General features: G+C 36.8%; 2 protein-coding genes across 4 annotated transcripts in view; one reads left to right on the forward strand and one right to left on the reverse strand.

The window, feature by feature from the left end:
- LOC117334668 (anoctamin-8-like) overlaps positions 1 to 9,044 on the forward strand; it is an 86,799-nt gene extending 77,755 nt beyond the window's left edge. The window contains exons 13-14 of one of the 3 annotated variants that reach the window (XR_004534207.1): positions 4,773 to 7,375; positions 7,422 to 9,044. Coding sequence is in view for 1 of the 3 variants with exons in the window: in XM_033894420.1 (XP_033750311.1) it covers positions 4,773 to 5,462 (690 nt within the window). In the remaining 2 variants the exon portion in view is untranslated. Of the gene's footprint in view, positions 1 to 4,772 lie in introns of all 3 variants that reach the window. The other 2 variants (XR_004534208.1, XM_033894420.1) reach the window with 2 other exon arrangements.
- A 290-nt stretch (positions 9,045 to 9,334) lies between these two features.
- Positions 9,335 to 20,628, reverse strand: part of LOC117334667 (transient receptor potential cation channel subfamily M member 3-like) — a gene marked incomplete at its 5' end in the record, with an annotated part of 177,653 nt that continues 166,359 nt past the window's right edge. The window contains 5 exon segments of the mRNA XM_033894419.1: positions 9,335 to 18,407; positions 18,804 to 18,936; positions 19,273 to 19,463; positions 19,689 to 19,809; positions 20,339 to 20,513. Of these exon segments, the coding sequence (XP_033750310.1) occupies positions 16,976 to 18,407; positions 18,804 to 18,936; positions 19,273 to 19,463; positions 19,689 to 19,809; positions 20,339 to 20,513 (2,052 nt within the window). The 3' untranslated portion in view covers positions 9,335 to 16,975.

Raw genomic sequence — 20,628 nt, forward strand, 5'->3', positions numbered from 1 at the left:
AGAATTCTGGCTATGCATTCACATGGATCTTTTCAAAATTTCGTGTGAATAACCAGTATTTTGTGGAGATGTGCCTTCAGTAAGGAATTGGCATTTTTCAGAGAGTTATGCCCCTTTTATTAGGTCACCTGAGACGAAGTCTCAAGTGACCTATTCTAATCGCCTTTTGTCCGTCGTCGTCCGTCGTCCGTCGTGCGTCGTGCGTCCGTAAAATTTTTACATTTTCGACTTCTTCTCCAAAACCACTTAACAAAATTCAATGAAATTTGGCAGAAAGTTTCTATGGCTGAAGGTCAACCAAAATTGTGAATTATATGGTCCCCACCCCTCAGGGGCCTGAGGGGTGGGGCCAAAAAGGGTCAAATTGACTAAAACTTCAAAAATCTTCTTCTCTACTCTCAGATATGGTGGAGTCAAACACTCTTTATAGATGAAAGGGTCTTGTGGTGCTTTACCAAAATTGTGAATTGCATGACCCTGGGGTCTCACGTTTGCCCCTGGGGAGTGGGTAAACTTTACTATAGTTTATATAGGGAAATCACATTTTTGACTATTATTTGTTGGATTTGTATTTGAATTCATTCTAACTTGTATCAAATTATCAGCATGGGATGACAGTTTGATGGTATGTACATGTTGGCCCTAATTGACCCCCAGGGGCTGGTGGGCGTGGCCAAAAAGGGTCAAATTGACTAAAATTTCAAAAATCTTCTTCTCTACTCTCAGATATGGTAGAATCAAATACTCTTGATAGATGGAAAGGTCTTAAGGTGCTTTACCAAAATTGTGAATTGCATGACCCTGGGGTCTCACGTTTGCCCCTGGGGAGGGGGTAAACTTTACTATAGTTTATATTGGGAAATCACATTTTTGACTATTATTTGTTGGATTTCTATTGGAATTCATTCTAACTTGTATCAAATTATCAGCATGGGATGACAGTTTGATGTTATGTACATGTTGGCCCTGGTTGACCCCCAGGGGCTGGTGGGCGTGGCCAAAAAGGGTCAAATTGACTAAAATTTCAAAAATCTTCTTCTCTACTCTCAGATATGGTAGAATCAAATACTCTTCATAGATGGAAGGGTCTTAAGGTGCTTTACCAAAATTGTGAATTTCATGACCCTGGGGTCTCACGTTTGCCCCTGGGGAGGGGGTAAACTTTACTATAGTTTATATAGGGAAATCACATTTTTGACTATTATTTGTTGGATTTCTATTGGAATTCATTCTAACTTGGTTCAAGTTATCAGCATGGGATGACAGTTTGATGGTATGTACATGTTGGCCCTGGTTGACCCACAGGGGCTGGTGGGCGGGGCCAAAAAGGGTCAAATTGACTAAAATTTCAAAAATCTTCTTTCCTACTCTCAGATATGGTAGAATCAAATACTCTTCATAGATGGAAGGGTCTTAAGGTGCTTTACCAAAATTGTGAATTTCATGACCCTGGGGTCTCACGTTTGCCCCTTGGGAGGGGGTAAACTTTACTATAGTTTATATAGGGAAATCACATTTTTGACTATTATTTGTTGGATTTGTATTGGAATTCATTCTAACTTGGTTCAAATTATCAGCATGGGATTACAGTTTGATGTTATGTACATGTTGGCCCTGGTTGACCCCCAGGGGCTGGTGGGCGGGGCCAAAAATGGTCAAATTGACTGAAATTTCCAAAATCTTCTTATCAACTATATGTTAGAATCAAATACTCTTCAAAGACTGATCCCATTAGGACTGATGGATGGGGCCAAGAAGGGTCAATTTAGTTGGCCGAAATATTTCAAATCTCAGGTGACCGTTAAGGCCCTTTGGGCCTCTTGTATAAAAATTCAACATTGTCCTTAGGCAAACTCTGTCTGGCTATTCATTCCCTTAGTTTTAAGCTGATCTTTTCAAAATTTTGCAGGAATGACCAGTACATTGTGCAAATGTGCCTTCAGAAAGGATTTTGCATTTATACCCCCTTATTTTAGAAACTCATGCTCCTTTTGTTTAAAAAATAAACAAAATTTTGTCTGGCTGATGAATGATAAGAGAATTTCGTGGGAATGGCCGGTAAAGTATGGAGTTGTGCCCCTTGAAGTGAGGTTGCAAGGGTATTAGTCATCCATCCTGACAACAATTCTAGTTTTTGCATGTTTAGCAGAAAGATTTGTTGCTCTGCCCAAGGATTTCTAACATAAGTAGCATTCAAAGTGAGGGAGTTCTCATCCATCCTTCTAAAGTTACGAGTGTTTATGATGATTTAGGGTTAATCAGGATCATTGGTGTGGTAGCAGTTGTCTTCTGTCACATCATATGCAAGTGGGAGGTTTGTGGATAGCATATCATGTACTAAATAGCAATACATGTATAGTCAATCATAGGTTCAGAGAACGATATGAAAAATTCCACAGCTAGCTAGGAAGTACAGAGGAGAAAGAGAGCGAGCAAAAGATGGAAGGAAATAATGTAGAAAGAAAGCATGTCATGAGGTGTCCGTGGTCAGTCAGTCCAGTCAGCAACACAACATGATTGACATAAAACATCACATCACACACGGCAGAACAAAAGCAATGGTCATGTGTCATCACAAGTACAGCGCGGTATGGAGTATGGATTGAATAACACTGAGTAAATATATTAAAATTCAAAATGACCGATATATAGATATATAATGAACCAAACAGTGTGCTACAGATAAACTTCTGAAAGTTGTTTTCATTGACCAGTTTAACATCTCAAATGGATTCAGATTGATATAAATCTATCATACTATAGGTTTGTATCAGAATGTTAACAGTATACAGTGGGGCAGAGGGAAGTAGTTCATCAGGTTGCTCCCAACATCTCAGGAGGAAGAGTTTTCACTGTTGACTGATAAGGCATGAAACAACTGTTTTGTTACCTGCATAATCCACGAGATTCATGCAAATATAGGCTGCAGAGCTCCACATAAAAAATCTTGTGTAGACTGTTTAATTCCGGCTTTGGTGCATTATCAAATTTGGCCAGGCAGCAAACTTGAAGTACAATGTATTCTTATAGAGCCTTATATTACATTCTTTGTGTGAACCGAATCATTGTTTTCAATTAGATACAACAAACCCTGATTGGAGATTTCTTCAAACTTTTCTGACTTCAAATTTGCAGCCATCATTATAGGTGTTTCTATGGCTTCTGTTTTACAAATCATGATCAGAAAGACACTTTATCGTAACCATTTGAATGTTTGGGCGCTTGTAGATGTTCCTCGCCAGTCATAAATATTTACCGGTCAATTTTTTTTTACCATTAACAGGTTATGGTTTTCTAGCAATTTTGCTTGGAAGCAGTTAGGTAATGATATTTTGTGTCAAACTTGGTTAGATTATACATGAACTTGAATCAATCAACGAAATCACTAGTACATGTATGTGTCATTGCTAAAACAATAATTTTTATTTTCAAGGCCATCAAGACAAATTTGCAATGTTTTTACTTTAAGGAATGATTTGATATTGTGAAAATTGAAAATTTGTGTGTGTTATGCATGTGGGCGTTACTGTGAGTAGAAAGACATTTATGTCTGTATCACCAGTGGTTCAATATGGAAGCAGGTTGAGGTATGACTTTATACATGTATACAGGTATCAAGGAATATCACATTACATCTTTCAGGATGTTTAGAAATCTTATATGGGTCTGTTCTGTGGACAGGGATACCAGAGATTTTGGCGAGTACTGGACAGCCAAATTTAGTCTATCATAGAGATATCTCTGTCCATGGAACAGAATCAATTATTTGATTATTTTTCCCAATCTGACCAGAAGGGTCAAATGTCATCGTGAGCCTTTTCAAACCTTCTTCTGAAGTTCCACCAGTGGGATTCAGCTCTTACTTACCTCAAATGATCCTGAGATTGTTTTGACCAAGTGTTGTAATCTTTCGGGTCGGTTTGAAATCTCAAGATGGCTGCAATGGCAGTCATCTTGAAAAACATATTTTAAACTTCTTCAGTTTCACTGGTGCTATTGAGCTATAAATTGGTACGGATGTTAAGGAAATGGAGACGACAAATTGTTGTTAATTTTTGGCCTCTTAAAAACTTTGACATATGGCAGTCATGGTGGCAATTTTGTAACATGATTGCGCAATCATGGTTTTCTTTAAATTTAACAACACCTATTTGAAAATTTTCCAAAAGTTCCACCAGTGGGAGTCAGCTAAAACTTGGCTACCTTTATCATAAGATGGTCTCAACCAAGTGTTGTTAATTTTCTGGTTGGTCTGAAATCCAAGATGGCTGCCATAGCCCACAAAATCACAATACTTGCTGCTGATTATGTTTGCTACATGGTTCAAGAGTCAGGTGTCCGTCAAGGCCCATGGGCCTTTTGTTCTCATATATACTTACTTTCAAAAAAACATATTCCAGTTGAAATAAACATTAATACTACTTTGTCCATCAAAACAACAAATCCCTTAGATGAGGGTTCCCAATCCAAAATAAATGTATGATGTCACAGAAAATATTATAATGATGTCATGTCAGATCATGTGTAAGGTCCTGTTTTTTTTCTATTTTCGCCAAAATACATGGTACATTCTCTGTTAAAAAGTTAATGTGATTTGTAGTTTTTAAATTTTCAGGCAGTTTTCTATTAATACAGTATAATATACTTTCAAAAGATGACCATTGCTAGGACAAAATAACCTGTTCTTGTCAGCTGACAGTGTTTAAAAGTGATACAATTATCAGGAGCTTGATTTTTAGAAATGCTAAAATAACCTTTTTATGTTTCCACAGAAACTGGAGTCCCAACTCTCATCTTCTGTGACGCCAAGTCCAACAGACAAGGTATGTCGACAGAAATCTCGAACTGAGAGCAATGGACATACGCGACAGCTCAATCAGCCAGAAGGGTTCAACAGGAATTATTACCAAACTGTCACTGTAAACTCATCGTCACCTTTCCAGAAGAATCTTGGGGAAGTACGTCTCTCTCCTGCCTCCCAGGGACCAGTCAACGAAGCCTCATTCACAGGCCAATCCTCAAATATCATAAGTTCTAACCTGGCAAACATATCGGACCTAAAACTCAGTGCTGCCTCTCTGAAGGCGGGTCAAAATATCTGTACGATAAAGACACCACTAGGTAAACCTACATCAACATTTGTGTCCAAAGTTATAATCGCACCAAAACGAAGCGCTTCATCCAACACATCAGAGGGAACAACAGGGTCTCCAGTAGGAGAGACCAGTAGGCAGTCCCCTGCCCGGGACATACTGCCCTCCTACATACCTCCCCAGCCATACAGAAGTATTTCAGCTAGTCTCTCCCATAGGGCCAATAGCCCAGACGGAGACTTTCCAATAAAACGAGCATGTTCTCCTCAAAGACCTCGGACATCATCTCCTCAACGACCAACGTCACCCAAAATCGGTACGGATTCAAAAATCCCGGTACGGATTCCTGATCTCGGAAGTTCTGGCTAGGTGTAATTGTTATTGTTTATTGTTGATAATTTTGTATATAAGTTGATAGATTAATGATGTGCTTGTCGCTGTACAACTGCAGGCAGAGTGTTGACAGACACTTGATTATTGTACAGTGTAGTGTTGATGGGTTTTTAATGGTGCTACTACAGAGAGTACATCAATTTTAAAGCATTTAATACAGATTTAAAACATATTTTTATCAAGGGAATTGGGTCAAACTTGTTATTCAGGATATCTTTGGGCATATTATAGCTTTGCATTATCATTTTTTCATCAGTGGTCAATGATTTTTAGCAGTTTTTACTTACCAGAGAGTGTCGACCCCTGGTACTGACCTTCCAGGCAGTCCTGAACCCTAGTAGCAACTCTTCAAACACTTCCGAAACCTGGTGGTGACCACCCTAGTTGTTGACCTCTGGTTGTGACCTCTGTAGTTATTACCCCTGGTGGTGACCTCACTAGTTGTTGACCCTTGGTTGTGACCTCGGAAGTTGTTAACCCCTGGTGGTGACCTCCGTAGTTGTTAACCCCTGGTGGTGACTTCCGTAGTTATTGACTCCTAGTGGTGACCTCCCTAGTTATTGACTCCTAGTGGTGACCTCCCTAGTTATTGACTCCTAGTGGTGACCTCCCTAGTTATTGACTCCTGATGGTGACCTCTGTAGTTGTTAACCCCTGGTGTTGACCTCACTTGTTGTTGACCTCTGTAGTTGTTAACCCCAACAGCTGGTGTGACCTCCATAGTTGTTAACCCCTGGTGGAGACCTCCATAGTTGTTAACCCCTGGTGGTGACCTCCATAGTTGTTAACCCCTGGTGGTGACCTCCATAGTTGTTAACCTCCCTAACTGTTGACCTTCCAACAGTCTAGATAAGGTTACAGTATCTTAGTTACAGAAACAACTTAAGATTGGAGAGTATTGTGTTTAATATTAAGGTCACCTTTGTAAATATTAATTCATAATTTGCCACCAAAAGAAATCCTGAATTCATAGTTTGACAATGCCGGACTCGTCTCTCAGTTTTTGTTTCGATGGTGAGAGACTTTTAGATGATGCATTTCGAAGATGTTCCACATAGTTCTATCTGTTCCATACCAATACAGCTGTGGAATAGAGTTAAAGAGCTACTAGTGGAGGATATTAAATTGACAAGACTGACTTTCTCCTTCTAAGGTGCTGTATGTTTAGTTAGCTAGGTTCTCATATTTTAATTTAAAATATTTATTACATAATAATTGTTTACTTATACATGTATTAAGTTTGGTTTGCTTTTTTACTTGTGATCGTATTTTGCAATGTATGTGAGATTTGTTACTTTTTGTCTTTATTTAGGTTACAGGGTATGTGATGTTATAGATTAACACTATATTTATGTTAGATTTGATGTGGTGTTGTGCTGTTTTCTGTCGTATGTAAGAGTTTTAGAAATGCCAGTCGATATATGTAGCCTATTGACCTAATCAATACACCTGTCCCTATCAGCTCATCTTCTTTTTTAAGGAAAAAGGATGGTGCACTGATTGAAACTTTACACACAGGTTAAAGGTTAATTTAAATAACATATTTTTATATTAAACACAATAGCTTTAGTAGCGTCCACATTGTCTTCCCGTTATCATTGTTCTCTGCTCTTGAAAATTTGTTTAATGTTAAAATTATGCGAATGAGTATTATTTAAGATTAACAAATGAAGAGAGGAATGCAAACAGTTTTTCTGAAAGTGAGAGGACAGTTGATTCAGGTGTTTGTAATTATAAGTTGAATACGAGAGGTGACAGTTGATTCAGGTGTTTGTAATTATAAGTTGAATATGAGAGGTGACAGTTGATTCAGGTGTTTGTGATTATAAGTTGAATACGAGAGGTGACAGTTGATTCAGGTGTTTGTAATTATAAGTTGAATACGAGAGGTGACAGTTGATTCAGGTGTTTGTAATTATACCTTGAATACGAGAGGTGACAGTTGATCTAGACAGGCTTGTTTCCCTTGTCTTCTGGTGCTACATATAGGTTAATGTATTTATACTCCAAAGTGTGTGCAATAATAAAATAGTACCTTGGTTTATTTCCCTTTTACAACAATGTGTACATTAGCTGTATGTCCATTATTGACAGTGTATTTTCGCTAGATCTGTTAGCTGTATGTCCAGTATTGACAGTGTATTTTCGCTAGATCTGTTACTTACTCCAGCATTTTGTTCAGCTTCTACAGGGTAATTGTGAAGGTATTTTACTTGAGATTTTTTAAAAGCATTTTGTTGATTTTTAGTATTAGAGTACTTGTTTGAGTTGTGTCCCCATGACTAACTTACATGTACTCCTTCACATCATATTTGTTTGCTGGAACATTTTTTGTCCATATTTTGTTTGAATGCAAGTTTTAGGTCACCTGAGACGAAGTTCTCAGTTGACCTATTGCTATCGCATTTTGTCTGGCAGTGTCAATTGTGCGTCATAAACATATAAACCTCATATTGGATTTCATTGAATTATGCTTAATCTTTAAACAACTTCTTCTTTAAATCTTAAATAACTTTCATAATGGAAGAGTTCTAGAGACCTGATATTGGACCTGCAGCATGCTGGGGTGTAGGGCCATCAAGATTGTTCAAATGAATGACCTTGACCTTAATTCAAGGTCACAGGTCAAATAGGCCAAAATCTATAAATGACTTCTTTTTACTAAGCAAAATACCCGACATTTGGCCTATAGCATTCTGGGGTCAAGGGCAATCATAAAGATTGTTAATATGAACGAGATTAACCATCATTCAAGGTCACATGGGTCAAATATGTAAAATATAGCAAAACTCAGGTGACCTTTAAGGCCCATAGGCCTCTTGTTTATAGAATAGTTGTGACTATATATCACAGGTTCCCCAATGAACCGTCCATGTTGACCAGTTATTTCCCTTGCCTGGCCAGTTATCTCCCTCTCCAGAAGCAAGTGTATATCTGTGGTGTGTTATGTATACCATATCAGATTATCTAATGCAATTACGTTTTAGTTTTAATATGTTTGAAAATGTAGAGGGAATTATTAAAACTGTCTGACGTAAGCCATGTTGATAGCATCTACAAAATATTTAAGTTTCTTGTTCCATTAATTATATATGCTAAAATTTGAGCATGCCAAACTATGTATTACTTTTCCATTTTCATCGCTTTGTTTATTTTTGTTTTTTAATGTTTTTTTTGAACGAGGAGATTGCTTGTTACATTTTGATGAAGTTCATATCATTCTTGTTATTATTTACTAATTGTCCAGAGTACAGAGCATCAACTTGTCTCCGACAAACACGTTGGAGTTGGTCTTCCTCTTGTCCAGCTTCATTGTCTTGGACAATCATGGATACTTCGATGTTTTACCATATAGACCTTGATGAAATAGATATTGAGGCTGATGCCGTCACTGTGATGTTCTCAACTCTGGATTACTTGGGTAGCCATGTTAATTCTATGTACAAAATTTACACCAATATATTGCTTTATTTTCCAAAACATTATTAAGGTGTCTGGTTACTTTGTTTTCATGACAATTTTTTGTCATATTTTTTCCAAATAAATCTAACAAATTAAGAGTGTGTTGTTCTTACCTTATTGATCCCCATACATTTTGTTATATTGAATTTGCTCAGTTTATATGATGCCAAGTCTCATCTTCAATAGACAAGGTTCATTACATAAATTAATTTCAGAAGTGGTTCTTGTTTTATTTAATCAGTAAAAAGAAACTTAATAGAAATTTATCAGTACTATTTATTAGTTTGATGGTACATGTACTGTTATTAAAAATGCATTCTTGGGTTTCTTATACTGTGTAATCTTAGTGAGTTTCCAAAGGTTGAAATAATATCGAAAACAACAAATGGTTCTGAAATTGTTTTAATAGTTATTTGTTTGACAATATATAAGTTATTTGATCACATCAATGGTGGAGTACATTGTTCAGATCTTCTTAGGTAAAATAATACTCGAGATATGGCGTCACTGGTATAACACATCACAGAGTCTAATAAAAAAAAAAAAAAAGTCTTTAAAATACTGAAAATACCCAAGGCTATAAGCCTAGCCCTATACAGGCAGAACTTTGGCCCAAAACAGAACACATCGCCGACCAATCAGATTGTACACAGCCAACAAACATACTGTCTGACCAATTAGATCACAACACACTGACTGGTCAATGACCGTACTTTTCCAGCAACTGGTCAACCACAGATCGCACTCTGGCAAAGGAAACATTCAACAGCACACTTGCTGAATAAGCCAAACTCTGCCACTCAGGCTACTATTAATCGGTAAACTCAGTGACCACTTACAGCTGACTGGATGACTGCCAAATATGGCTGAACACCGATGGTTGACACTAGCTGATGGCGAATATGGCTGAAAACTGATGGTTGCAAGACTAGATGACTGCCAAATATGACTGAACACAAATGGTTGACACTGGCTGATGGTGAATATGACTGAACAGACAGTCATGACACTGGCTGACGGTCAATACGGCTGTAACCAAAGGTCAAGACACTAGCTGACCAGAGAAGATGGCCATACTGTTGAGTGAAATAGCCAATTTTTCTACACTACTATGACAGAGCTGAACACCATACTGACTTTTTGTCTGATGAACTGAACACTATGTAAATAAAACAGGTTCAAAAATAATGTCTCTGCTGGCCTTGAAATTACTTTTATTGGAAGATATTCATTTGATAACCTAGGGTTGGCCTAATTACTGTCCTGTGAAGTGCTGTGTAGCCCACATGAATAGTGAACTCATCATTTTAGTGATTTTCGGGCTAAATTATGATTAGTGATTTTCAGGCTAAATTATGATTTACTAAAAGGTTTTTTTTTTTTTTTTTTTTAAGTATATTTGTTTAAAATCTGTCAAAGCAATTAACAATGCCCAAATAACATACGGTAACAGTATTAATTTTCAAACTCACAATGATTTTTTTTCTAGAATATATCGATCAGTCCCTCAATCCCTAGGTTACTCAACATAAATAATTTCCTAAATTCACAAAATTTAGTTTTTTGCTGTATTTGTAAATAAATGGAGGAACATACAGTTGAGACAGATGAAAGGCCAGTGGTTATATAGATTATGATGATGTGATACAGCTGTTCGTTGTTGACCCACCTAACAAAAAGCTATCCTGCCATTATACATATCAATAGCTGTAAGGTGATGTAACTTTTAATAACAGCTTTAATATGTAACAGTTACTGCTAAAATGGTATAATATGTAACAGTTACTGTAAGATCTGCGATTTACCGATCCTGCAATAAGCCCAGCTATAGGGAACTAATTAACACATAACCTCTCATCAAAGGACAATGAAAATACGTTGGAGAATTCCACTTACAACATCAGATAAGGGTGGGCTTATTAACAGGCATGGACTTATTGCTACAGTATCATATACAACTCACATAGTCCCCTACAGTGTTAATTACTGTGTATTCGACCTATAGTACACCTCATCAGCTGTCCACGAGGTACAGTAAGGAAGCAGCTTTATTTACTTATAGTTAAGTCGGAATTATCTAGCTCTGCATAGGAATGTGATCTGGACAGGCTGTTAAGTGACTGCATAATGTCATAATAAAACTTGAACAAGAACTAACAATTGAAATCAAAACTTAATAAATATTTGTACATTATTACATTCTGTTTTGTTCAATGTCTGTCCCTGTATTATAGCCATCTCTAATACTCATAAACACATGTAGAAAATCTCTTCTCGTAAAACAATTTGAACAATAAATCTTCTATTTCATTAAGTACATGTCAATACAACAATAAAATATTGAATTAAACAATCAACTCTCGGTAAATCATATACAGAAATTTAGTTTACCAGTATTTCCTTAATCAGTTTACCAGTACATAATGTATTCCATAATGTTACAAATGTTGATATTCATACATTAGATTAATCAACATCAATTGATTCAATGACTCCAGAGGTAAAAATTACACACCATCAGACATGCTCACGACCTTACACCATCGGACATGCTCACGACCTTACACAATCGGACATGCTCACGACCTTACACCATCGGACATGCTCACGACCTTACACAATCAGACATGCTCACGACCTTACACCATCAGACATGCTCACGACCTTACACCATCGGACATCAAGTAAAACACTTAACAGTGCCAAACTCATGAGATTCTCATATGTACTGTTTGACCTATGACCTACATTTCTCATACATAATGTTTGATCTATGGCCTAAATTTTATTTATATACAGTACGTTCATTGACTGATGGCCTACATTTCGAATACATGTAATTTGACTCATTGTACATGTATGACCTTTAGATTTCTCATACATACAGTTTGACTAATCTGGCCTAGATTTCTCATATATATAATCTGCCCTCTGACCTAGACAGTATACAATACACACCATGATTATAATGCCATGTTACCTGGCCAGGTCATCTGCCCCACAATACAAATCACAAAATAATGCATTTGAAAGGAAATGCTGCATATAAAATTGATATACCACTATATGAGTAGTATAATATAAGTATCAGAATACTTCAATAAAATAACAAAAAATTTATTTTTGAATTCTAAGAAAAACAATGTAAATTTGTACATAACAACAGGTTCTAGCAAAACAAAACAAGATACTAATATTGTAAAATATAATCAGATTAGGGAAATGATATAAGTCAAGAAATGGTTTTTGATCAAAGTACAGATAAATCATGGTATTCCTACTTTATATAACAAAGTATGGATATATGATAAGGAACCGTCTCTTCCTTCCAATCTCTCTTTTTTCTCTAATACAATTTCTCTCTTTTATGAGTGAGCTTTTCCTCTGCTTCAGCCTCCTTTCCCTTTCCTTCATCTAATCTTCTTTTCCTTTTGATCCATCAGATATGCAATGTTTTGAAAATGACTCATAATAATTACTTAAAAATGTGTAATGTAAAAGTTTTCAGAAAATAATGAAACATAATAGAATGAGTGATTAAAACAATATAATGCTGGCAATCACATGATTTAAAACAACAAATTGATGCAGGGATGAAAACAGTGCATACTGAACTTAACGAGAAAGGTCAGGTTCTCTGGTAAAAGTGGTAGATATACTTCTTCTTTCATTCCGAGAGAGAGAAAAACAAAAGAAAGGGGAAAAAATCTGAATGTATAATGTTACATCCAGAAATTTCTTGACCAATTACACTACATTGATATACCTTGTATAGGTAGGTATAGCCTGTTACAGGTGCTACATTGATATACCTTGTATAGGTAGGTATAGCCTGTTACAGGTGCTACATTGATATACCTTGTATAGGTAGTTATTAATAGCCTGTTACAGGTGCTACATTGGCAACAAAGATGTAATGACAAAGAGTGCTTTCTGTAGAAATTCTATGTACTCTGTCTCTACATTAGCTATGTATGTGCTGTTGATGGTATAGCACCTCAACTTCGACAAAGGAAGATAACACCTTAACCCAGACAAAGGTAGATAACACCTTAACTCCAACAAAGGTAGATAATACCTTAACTCTGACAAAGGTAGATAACACCTTAACTCTGACAAAGGTAGATAACACCTTTACCCAGACAAAGGTAGATAACACCTTAACCCAGACAAAGGTAGATAACACCTTAACTCCGACAAAGGTAGATAACACCTTAACTCTGACAAAGGTAGATAACACCTTAACCCCAACAAAGGTAGATAACACCTTAACCCCGACAAAGGTGGATAACACCTTAACTCTGACAAAGGTAGATAACACCATTACCCGGACAAAGGTAGATAACACCTTAACTCTGACAAAGGTAGATAACACCTTAACCCAGACAAAGGTAGATAACACCTTAACCCGGACAAAGGTAGATAACACCTTAACCCAGACAAAGGTAGATAACACCTTAACTCCGACAAAGGTAGATAACACCTTAACCCGGACAAAGGTAGATAACACCTTAACTCCGACAAAGGTAGATAACACCTTAACCCGGACAAAGGTAGATAACACCTTAACCCCGACAAAGGTAGATAACACCTTAACTCGGACAAAGGTAGATAACACCTTAACTCGGACAAAGGTAGATAACACCTTAACTCTGAAAAAAGGTAGATAACACCTTAACTCCGACAAAGGTAGATAACACCTTAACTCCGACAAAGGTAGATAACACCTTAACTCCGACAAAGGTAGATAACACCTTTACCCGGACAAAGGTAGATAACACCTTAACTCCGACAAAGGTAGATAACACCTTAACTCCGACAAAGATAGATAACACCTTAACTCCGACAAAGGTAGATAACACCTTAACTCCGACAAAGGTAGATAACACCTTAACCCCGACAAAGGTAGATAACACCTTAACCCGGACAAAGGTAGATAACACCTTAACCCCGACAAAGGTAGATAACACCTTAACTCCGACGAAGGTAGATAACACCTTAACCCGCCGACAAAGGTAGATAACACCTTAACTCTGACAAAGGTAGATAACAAAGTCAACAGTACACAATGTACCTCCTCAAATATACACACACCTTGTAAAACTAGATTTTATAAATACCTGGTTAAGTTAAAGGTAATATCACATACGTAACCTTCAATCTACAGTAATAAAATCAACATCATCATCATGCACTGTCCTGATATTGGTTTAAATAATTTATTAATAATTATATGAGTAGATAATTGAGAATCAACATGTAAAAATAGATCTGACCAGTACTTAGTACTTACATCAACTATTTATTAGACATGCGTTAATTGGACATTCAGCAAATCAAAATACTGAATTGAGTAAAAACAAATTAATGATATGTTACTTGCAGGTAATATGATGATTTTTCTCTCCTTTGTCACTGGGGAGCAGAATTAAATCAATTACCTCCCCTTTGTCAATTGGGAGATGAATTTTATTATGTAATTCTAATTGTTAATGCTATAACATGCCCTGTTATCAATGTGGACCTCAATACCTCACTCCTTTTTTAGGGATCTATTAGATCTGTTTAACCCTGACCACACATGTGTACCACCCCTGTTAATACTGCGCCAAGTGACCCTATCACTACTATACATACATGTTAACACATTAAAAAAATAGCAATCTAATTCTTATTAAATAAGTATATAAATATTTCATCACAAAATAAGTTTGACAATAATAAAATATCTTATGCAAATTATATTGTTTAACCTTATCAATCTTCAAACAATGTAGATGTTTGTTTTTAAGACATTACAAAGAATTTAGTAAATGCATTCAAAATGTTGTAGATTTTGAGGTAAATGCTAAAACCAATACTTTATGTCTACGATAGAGTACAGAATACAGAGAAAGAGATAAAAGAACTGCATTATAAAGACAATAATAATATTTTATGTCTAATTTAACAGTTTACATTAGAAAACTAAGATAATTTCTGGTGTCCAAAATGCCGTAATTTTACAATTTTTATATAAAATTTACAAGCCAAATGTAAGTTTACATTGGAGGAACTAATAATTCCCAATGCATAAACCATTCAAATAAATATCTCTCATAATTACTGTAACTATACATGTACTTTAAAAGTCTTTTATAGGCCTAATCATTATATCATTATTGTTTACATTATACCATCATGTTTATTATGATTAATTTCCTCTATTGAAATGTTGAAAATTTCTCGGTCTGGTTTTTAAGACTAATTCTAGGTTGTTGAGAATATCCCTATTATGAATTAAAGCAAAATTTTCAATTTTAACATTTTTGAGACATACTACTTCAAAGTTATGAATGAACTATTCTTTACAATATTCATAAAATTACTAAACGAAAGAAACTTAATAACTAAGTTATTGTTAATGAATAATTCAATACTGTACAAACATAGCAACAAATATATTACTGTTATTGCCTGTTTTATATAACCCACCACCCTGTGTTAATTCTGGCCTACAGATCAGGAAAAAGTCTGACTTTAAAGTCCAAATTTTAACAATGATACCAAATTACTCTAAACCAATATATATCATCTGTTATGATACCCAGTTATGATTCATCCATCTATAGGAACCACAATAGCTCAATTAGTAGAGCATCCAACTTTGTGGGAAGAGAGATACATATATTGTTTACCAGGGATAGTTAAGGAAGGAAGCTGAGATCAAGGACTGTCCTGTGGTGTCATGGCTGTGTACTCTAGCGAAAGATTATACCCTAATTACTCTAAAACAATAGCTTTAGGACTAGTTGCCAGTGTGTTACTCAGTGAGGTATCCACTAGCTACTACAAAGAGAATTTGCCTCATAGTGATCCTGGCATATCGTGGAGAAAAAACCCTGCAAACTACCAAATTCATTCAATATGCAGATAAGCAAAACTCACTGATTGTAATACATTGTGTATAACAATATAGAAATGATGTAATCCTTTTGGCAGTATAGTTATCAGATTAATGCTCTGTGACATTCAAGTAATGACAGGAAGAATAATGAGGATGTTTCTAATTTCCATAACTACTGTGACCGCAAATCTGTATTATATAGCTATGAGGTGTTTGTGATACATTATGATGGCATCCACATAATCAGACCACGACGACATGCTTGGCTGATTTCTGATTCACTTTTCACGGACAGCCAACAAAGTCGAAAGAGTAATGAGAAAGCAATGACCATATTTGTAGATAAAATAGTCAAGACATCCTGTAGTTGGTATCCTATGAAATACTCATGTGACAGTGACAGGAAATCGTCGATGAAATATTACATATCTACTACATACTAAATATGTATTGGCATCATCAGTAAAATATGGCATTAAAAAGTAATCGGACAAACACAAATTTGGACTTCAATCTAGAGTCTTTCATGATCCTGAGCCACTGTTCATTAGTCCGACCCCATATAAAACCATACAATACATCCAAAATATTTCTTGCTCATCAACATTCACAGAAAAGGATTTCCATGTTGTAACAGTATCATCAGTCATGAGTTTGCTAATACACTATGATATTTTAATATAAAATGACTATTCCCTCCAAAATATGTGTGACTGGTTGGGTGACCCCTGAAAGCCAGTATGTGTCTGGATGGGTGATCTGACATCAGCATGCGACTGGTCTGGATGGGTGACTTTGGTCAACATCCCCTATTTCATCATGCGATTGGTTGTGAGACCAAATATCAACACAGACTACTGGTCGGGGTAGCTGACCCCTGTCAACATACTCTGGAGTATCACAGATTACACATATACGTACGTTTATCCTCAGTTGTAAGAGGAACATGCTTGCTACACTGATAAAGTAATTTCACTGAACCATTGACATCAGTGAATAACAGTTAGCAAATAACTCTGCTATGGTATGTCTGCTTATTGATAAACAGAGATCACCTTAGTAGCAGCAGCCCACTGGGAACCACCAATCACAAATAAGAATTAAGACATTGTACCTAATTAATGACCAAGAGGTACTGAAATCATACTGTCTGATCCGGTTTGTCCTCCGTGGACGCCCTGCGTATACGTATCTCGACCATATCGGTGGTGAGATGACCCATGATGACACTTTCTGCTGATCCATGGTGGGAACGGTTATTCTCAGACTCTTCTTCCTGGCCCGAATGTTCCTCCTCCTCTGTCAAGTTCATCTCACTCACCACCAGCTTGGCAATGTCACTGATGCTGTCATTCTCGTCAAGGGAGATCTGTCGTAAACGGTGTCTGATCACCTTTTCCATGCGCTTGTGTCCAACTTCTTCTGCCTGCTTCAGCAAGGCATTCTCGTTTAGCAGTTTTATAGAGTTTTTCTTACCACAATCAAATTTCCCGTCGAAGAACGCGCCGGCAGTAGATGGACTACCAGGCGGACTCTTATCCATCATACAGGATGTGTCAATCTCGTCTGTGATGGTTGTGTACTCAGACCTCAGCGACGTAAGAATGGGAGTGAGTTGGGCCACCATAGAGCTAGGAACAGTGTACATGGCAGTGGCACCATGGCCAGATGAACGTACAGGAGAGGATGACAGAGAGGTGGTGATGATAGGTGGGTCCTTACTCGAGATTTCCTGCTGCTCCTCGTCTGACATGTCCTCGATCATGTCATTGTTTCTCTTTTGACCTGTTGACATCTTAGTGTCCACGACTAGTTTGGCTGTGGTGTAGACAGCTGCTGATTGGTTGCTGTCCATCACATTGTGTTCGCGTACCAGGATGCCTCTTGGCTTGTTGGCATTTTGTGAGAGATCTTCAGTGGAGGAGATATTTGCTTTGTCTATATCCACTATCAGTTTAGCTCCTCCTGGTCCACCTTTTCGTCGTTGTTGTAAAGATTTTTCCTTCAAAATACTTTGTTCTGGCTTTTTACTCTCAGGGCTGGTCTCTGTGACACGAGGAAGAGACGATCGTGACTTCTGACTTTGGGTTCTGTCCAGTGACCGGTGCCCTGAACCCGATTTCTGCAGTGTAGCCGGTTTGGTGAAGTCGGTGTATCGGTGCATGTGCTCTTCTTTCACAGGTTTCTTGGAATGTATCAACAGTGGTGATGGTATACTACGCATGGTGGAATTAGCGTCAGGTGTTACTACAGACGACTCGGACAATCTGTCGACTCCCTGACTTCGTGTGGGTTCTTGTTCAGTCTTGCATGGCGTCTCATACAAGTGTAAATCTGACACTTCTACAATCGAGTCCTGGCTACCCAGACGACCGTGACTAGAAGTGGCACTTGATGCACTGATGTGGCGTACACCTCGGGCCATCAAGTTTCGCATGGAGTTGAGTGTATCAGCTGATTGTAGAGAAATCTCCTCCAATTTAGAGAGACGGTATTCCACTGTTTGTAAGGACAGCTTGATAGAATTCTCCTTCTGGTTCACATCATCCATCCTCAGTGTCATGTTCTCAACTCTGTAACAGGAAGTACATCAAGTCAATAACCCCAAACAAACACTTTCAACAACAAAATGTTATACTTATAACCAGATATAACACAACGTTAAATGATCATTACTTACTATAAAAGTACATTAACATTGTTATTGCAGAGTAGTCCATATATGGCCCAAGGTTACCATGTTAATCAAGCAATAAACCCATGCCTGATATAAGCCTGCCAACATTATTATATTGATGTTCAATGAAATTACCAAACAAATGCTTTTCATTGTCCTTCAATATGCCCCCATATTGACTTTTAGTAAGAAATAAGGCGTTGACACCCATATTCTAAGGTAAGAATGGTAATGAGCAATGTTAAAATTTAGAAAAATCATACACAGGTAATAATTATTATTAAATAGGGACCTTTCATTGATGACTCGGATTCTTTCTTCGTTTGAAGACTGGAACTGGTGCTCCTTTTCCCGGAAATAGTCCTCTATACACTCTTCTTCAAAGTCGTGTAGCTTCTCTGTATCGTCCAGTGACAGGAAAAGTTCTACAAATCAAAAGATCCATCGGCATCATCCCAATGTTAATTGTATTCTCTTAGGACTTAGCAACTAACTTAAAATTTCCCATAAGACAGCATTAACAGTACTCTGTAATATGATTATTATAGTTTAAAAAGTTAAAAAAAAAAAAGAAAAAAAGATTGCTCTACTGATAAATAATGTGAATATATTATGATAATCACATTTCCAACTAGAAACACATTTGATATACAGTTATTTGATAAAAAAAGGACAGTGCATTACATACCTGCATTAACAGATTCAGGCCAAATCTATACTAATTTGTGAGAGGAATAACTTCATACTTTATGAATACTTACTTAACCCATTGTCAAACATGTCCCGTTTGCCTTTACAGCGCCGAATCATGAACTTAAAAGCTAGGAAGATGTGACTAAAGAACAGTAATGGAGGTGGTAGTATAGGGCGAAGTTCGTAGTTTATGATTAGCTGATATCGTTGAAATTTCCAGATCTCTCTAGAGTTGGCGTTGTTTTTGATGAAGGTTGCACTGAAACAGAATGCCCAGGTAGAAATTATTTGTATGACATTGTGTATACATGGTCTATATCTCTTCTCTCATAAGTATATCATAATTGTTGATTCCAGATCAAAGATTGTATCTTTTAAGTGTTTCAGCAAAGCACTGGAAATCTATAACCAATCAACCTGACATAAAAACAAGAGACCAAACTGACCTTCATCACTCTCCTATTCAGCAGCAAGAAGAACTTACTTGAAGCGTGCAATGAGCAAGTTAACCAGCAGAATGTTGGTCACCAAGAGGTAGACACACATCAGGGCAGGAGCTACCCACGATCCGTAAGTACAGCCTTCACGCTGGACATCAGTACAGGCTATAAAATAAACAAATGTTATTGATTACAACATTTTCAGTAGTTTCTGTTTTAATTAATGATTACAACATTTTCAGTAGTTTCTGTTTTAATTAATAAGTTTTCAACAAACCAAATTATTTTATCTAGCTATAAATAGTAAGTGCAGCCCTCACAGTGACACTTACAGTCTCTGCAAGCTTTATAATAAATAGTGTAACTTTTCCCGAAAATAGTGTAACTATGTACAGCTCCTCGTCTGAAGTGAGAAAATTAGGGCAAGCCTATACAAGATTTATATAAGGCTTTCATAGAAGGGACGTAACTTCAAAGAATTTGCACAACTACCTTAGTTAAGGATCATGTTTTGAAACAAAATTATATATGACTCCAAATTAACGTTATACAGTGCCCACTACTAGTGAATGTTACCCGTTACGGCAATATTACATTCTTTCGAAACGCCATTTTCCTATCAATTATATAATCTATATCACAAAGATTCTGTTAATGACCTGCGACTCATCCCGTCCGAATCAGATCTACTTACTGTCGATCTCGTCAGCAAACAGCTCCCCATAAATCATCCAATAGGGGTAAAAGAACATATTGCGGACCAGTTTTAAGGACGGTTCCTCATCCTGGAAATGGATGGCTTGTCTCACTATACCAAAGCTCATCAACACAATCAGAAGGATGATGATGAAATACGACATGTCTCTCAGCTACAAAATACAGAAACTCAAATTAAGTTCAAGTTAATATTCAGAATGAGATGGATCCATTATATTAATGATTTTGACCTCCAATACAGGGTGGAATAGTTAAAACATTGCTGTC

The sequence above is a fragment of the Pecten maximus genome, chromosome 9, assembly GCF_902652985.1.
Source record: "Pecten maximus chromosome 9, xPecMax1.1, whole genome shotgun sequence".
In the NCBI taxonomy this organism is placed as follows: Eukaryota; Metazoa; Mollusca; class Bivalvia; order Pectinida; family Pectinidae; genus Pecten; species Pecten maximus.